The sequence below is a fragment of the Tarenaya hassleriana genome, unplaced genomic scaffold, assembly GCF_000463585.1.
Source record: "Tarenaya hassleriana unplaced genomic scaffold, ASM46358v1 Cleome79, whole genome shotgun sequence".
In the NCBI taxonomy this organism is placed as follows: Eukaryota; Viridiplantae; Streptophyta; class Magnoliopsida; order Brassicales; family Cleomaceae; genus Tarenaya; species Tarenaya hassleriana.
In genome coordinates this window covers 322,698-327,439 of record NW_010970398.1, presented here as the reverse complement: position 1 = coordinate 327,439, position 4,742 = coordinate 322,698, and the positions used below count along the sequence as shown (strand labels likewise).

At 38.5% G+C, this 4,742-nt stretch overlaps 1 protein-coding gene across 2 annotated transcripts; it reads right to left on the bottom strand.

Annotated features, from left to right (window-relative positions):
- Positions 1-763: 763 nt before the first annotated feature.
- Positions 764-3,600, bottom strand: LOC104801947 (F-box/kelch-repeat protein At5g42350-like). 2 transcript variants are annotated; one of them, XM_010525331.1, is made up of 2 exons: positions 3,354-3,600; positions 764-2,801 (listed from the first exon to the last, which is right to left on the bottom strand). In XM_010525331.1, exon 2 carries the CDS (start codon positions 2,707-2,709, stop codon positions 994-996), a length of 1,716 nt encoding a protein of 571 aa, XP_010523633.1. In that variant the 5' UTR covers positions 2,710-2,801; positions 3,354-3,600; the 3' UTR covers positions 764-993. The 2 variants fall into 2 exon arrangements, with proteins under 2 accessions (XP_010523633.1, XP_010523634.1); XM_010525332.1 differs by having other exon boundaries at positions 764-2,785.
- Between the last annotated feature and the right edge of the window lie 1,142 nt (positions 3,601-4,742).

The following is a 4,742-nucleotide window of genomic DNA, read 5'->3' as shown; positions in this document are numbered from 1 at the left end:
GGAGTGAGGAGAGAGAAATATAAAAGAAATTATTTTTATTTTATTATATTATATAAATTAATAAAGGGTGTTATAGGGAAACTACATTTATAAGGTTATATTTGATATTGTCTCTTTTCTTTTTTTGATGAAGGATATCATTTGAAATCTAATATATCATTTAAGGGTATTTTTGCAATTGGTCCCAATTATAGTATTCCTTCCAAACATTGTGGTCTTTGTCGTTACATTGTGGTCTGTTGTGCTTATTATTTACCTTTCATGTACCTTCTGAAATCTTGGCTGATTTCGTCACTTTCCCACGCCGTACTCAAATCAAGGTACCGACGGAAACGAGCAAAATGTTATGTATCGCTTTACCCGAGCTCCCGTCTCGACAGTGTATGCTAACGTCCTCTTCCGCTTATGCATTTCTTTCCTCGGTTGAATGATCGGGACTTCAGCCCGGGTGCACTTCAACAACTTGCGGTAGATCAGCCGAACATCCAGAAAGAAGAAGGTACGCAGAATCTATGTATAAACCCATGAGATGCTGCTTTCTTGTCCTTATCAGACCAAAACTCTGGAGTTTATTTTCTTCTTTTTGGTCGGATTCTCACAGTTCTCAACACATCTTCCACATCGTATTCGCAGAGGAGATCAGTTGAGTTGATCCCAGATGAGGCCCAAATTTTCCAAAAGATTTCAGAGTTTCTTCCATAAACTTGTAGCATGAACACTTTCAGAGGCGAAAGCCCAAAAAAAAAAAGAGAAAAGAATCCAATTGAATCTTCGAAATCGTTGATGACTCATTGTTTCCATGTCCATTCCTATGGAAGATTATGACGAAAGATGAACAGAAACAAGATTCAATCTATGGACAAGAGTTATTACAACAGGGGAAAAAAAACAAAGACTAAGAAAACATGGAATCTCTATAGATGCCGAAAGGGTTTCCGAACCAAAACATAAATCCTGAAAAGAATAAATATTATTTCTTTCCCCTGAACCAAACTAGAGATGGAGCAAAGCAACAGTCTTATTAATGCAAGAAGATGCATCGAGCTCATGAGTCATTTGGTTCCTCGAGACATGCCTCCAGGTAGTTTCGTCCTTGGCTACATCGAATACGGTGAAGAAATCGAGTACCTGACCGAAAATCTTGAACATCTCGACCCCAAACAACAGGTTTCGGTCTGCCACAAATGTTGCATTCCAGTCCATCGGTGCGTCCGGATGTACCGAAACCTCGGTCCATGTAAGGTACATGAGGTCGAGCTCCCACAATTTCCGGACAGCTTTGTTCCTCCTGCCGATCTGCCCGTCTCCTTCGCACCACGACACAGATAGCATAAACAACCGGTGCTTGCAGCATACGAGTTTCGGGTAGAAGTCATGGACCCGAGGAGGGATCGGAGAGGTTTGGATCCCGATCCAGAACCCTCTCTCTATGTCGTAACCCGCTAGCTTGTCGTTCTCGGAATAAGCGTAGAAGATCCCATTACATATGACCCCGGAACAAACGACCCCGAAATCCAGAGGGAGTCGCTGGATTTCCGCCCATGCGTTTGTTGCGGAGTCGTATATCTCTCCCGAATCCAGCGGCTCGTCGACAGACCCGATACCTCCAATGGCGATGAGCACGAATCTTTTGGAGTTTATTCCGTTCATCTGCCTTGTCAGCCTCTGGTGTTTCTTAACCGTTAAGTAGGAAGCTTCGCTTTCGTCGGCCGAGAATCTGAGCTGGCGCCTAACCGAGAGCCTGTGAGGATCTTCGTACACATCGGAAACTCCTCCGATCCTTGAACGATGAAAGCGCCTCTCTTGCCGATTCTGGTGACTGGGTAATGTCGGGAAGTCTGAACTAACCTCCGAAACACCAACAATGGGCATTGATCTCGCGTGTCTCATAGACGCGATCTTACGCCATGACCTGGCTAAAGGGCTGAACACCAAAATACCTTTGTGGGTCTTGACAGAACTTCCCATCCGACCATAGTTGTTGGTCAGGGTAGAACGACCTCCGACTATATAAACCTCCTCATGGATGCTCATAACCGAGAACATGAATCTTCCCTTAAGAACATCGGATTCAATCCTGCTCCAATGATCTTGAGACACATCGTAGGCATGGATTTCCCCCGAGGAGCATCCGTCTTTCACAGCTCCGAACAGAAATAACCACGGGTTTTGATACAACCCTTCTCGTCTCATCTGAAGGAAACGCTGAGTAGTGGTCAGGTGCTTCCATTTCTTGCACACGAGCCGAGCGGTCATTAGACTGGCCAAAGGCAACCTAACCAAGCACATTTCGAGAATATCATCTGGAAGGAATATATGCATCCTGCTATTTCGGACCGACTCCTCGAGTTCTAAGTATTTCCTGTTGTTCTTCTTCCAAAACCTCTCTCTCACTCCATACGAAAAGCATTCCACCGTAGTTTCATCGATTCCACAAATGGTTTTCAGTCCCTTACCTTCCTCGCTAGCACTCGACCTCCTCCTATCCCCGAAATCCTCACCCATCTCGGCTCCGACTTTGCAGCCACCACCCCGACCATAGAGATTCAGACAATTCAGCGAGACCCCCTTTGCATCCTCCTCGTCGCTTTTAACGTTCTTCTTCTTGAGCTTCTGACTAACGCTTCTCGCGAGCCGCTTTGAGACGGCCAAAACCTCGAGATCCTGCCAGATAGATTCCTCAGCCGATGATCTTTCAGGAGACATCATGCGTCATCTAAGAGACCCGCCGAGTGAAAACCAAACATCCTCCAAGCCAGATGAGATACTACATTCTATCCTCCATCTACAAGGAACAAAACCTGCAAAAGATTATCCAATGAAGAATTTATAAATCATGAATGTTAAAGATCTGTGAAATGCAGTCATGGATACATTTACTTGTACACCTCACAATCCAAAGCCAAGTCGAATAGGAAACCACACATGGGACAACATCACATACAAGGAAAGATACCTTTATGGTTAACCAATATACAAACTCCGTCACTATCATCGAACCCAAATCGATGTATCTTGCAAATGATCCAAAAATCACTACCCATTTTATGATTTCACGGACTAATTCGTTCGATTAGCTAAAGATCCACAGAATTCCACTCCAAAACACCAATCACAAGCCACTCTCTAACAGGGGAGCAAACCCTAGATCCAGATTCCTAATCAGGGAACAAAACATCAAGGAACCATCACATCAGCTAAAAATACCACCACGCAGCTCGCTTTCAACATCAAATCGAAGCACGTCGACGGCCAAAAACACCGACAAAATTGACTCGTTCTTCCCGAGAAAGAAGCCGTCCACAGACGAAATTCAGCACAAAACGAAGAAGGGTTCACAGAAACCGACTTACATTGTGCGATAAACTCGGGAAACAGCGACGAGATTCACCCCGAATCCACACTGTCAGCTGTCGCGAAGATCGACAAATCTCTGGAACAGAAAAGAAGAAGAAAACGTCTGAGAAAATCGCAAGAGAACAGAGAGAATTGAAACTCGAGAGACCTAGAAAAGACCGAATTTTCGGATTTTTTTTTTAATTTAATGGAAAGGGATCGATCGTCATGCGAGAGAGAGAGAGAGAGTATTATTGTCTTCTTTTTTTTTTTTTTTTTATAAAGAGTGTAATATTGTCTTTTTCAGAAAATAAATAAATAAAGAAGAAGAAGAGAAACATTTTAAGAAAGTAATAAACTAAAATTGGTCTTTTATTTATTTATTTTTTTAAGTTAAATAAAATAGAATGAACGACATCTCCGCTCCTTCTCTACCTTTTTCGCTTTTTTTTCCCCCAAATACAACGCCGGAAATCTATACATTTTCAACATAATTATAATTTTTTAAATTTATTTTAAACTTACAATTTATTATTATTTTAAAATGTGTTATAAAAAAATCCTGATATTTATTAAACAAAATACAAAATACGTTAATTTCTATGCATTGTTCAGGTGTAAAAAATATAAGAATATAAAAAGAAATTTTGGATATTAATATCTAAAATATCCTAATATAGTAATTTTAAATATTTTAAGACTTTTAGATATCGGATAATGTGCTTCTCAATTATTTATGTTTCGAAAATATGAGTAAAAACAAAGGAAATGTGTAAGGAAAATGTTTTTCATTATAGTTCACATTTTTAAAAAAATAATATAACTTAAATTTTAGTATTCACAGTTCTATAACAACGTATATAAATTCTACAATAATAATTAATATGTTCTGTCATTGATATTTTTCCTATTAAAATCAAAATAAAAAAAATTTATTAAATTTGGTGTTCGTATTTAACTATATAGTTAAATGCATGCATCCAGTTGTAATTAAAAAAACATTATCCTCGGCTACAAATTATAAAGGGTCATATAAATACTTAAACTTTTACAAAATTCTCAAATAAATATCTGAACTATAAAACTCTCAAATAAATATCTGAATTTTTCAAAACTTCTATATAAATATCCAAACTTTTAAAAATTTACCAGATAAAAAACTTTCTTTGACGGCGTTAATCTATTGAGTCATCAATTTTTGTCGGATACCATTATAAATTAAATGACATTAATAGAATTTGGTTTTATTTAGAAATTTTTTAAAAATCTAGGTATTTATATGAAAGTTTTAAAAATTTTAGATATTTATTTGGGAGTTTTACAGTGTAGGTATTTATTTAGAATTTTTGAAAAAGTTCAGGTATTTATATGTGATTATCCCTAATTATAAATCATAGTTTTTCTCT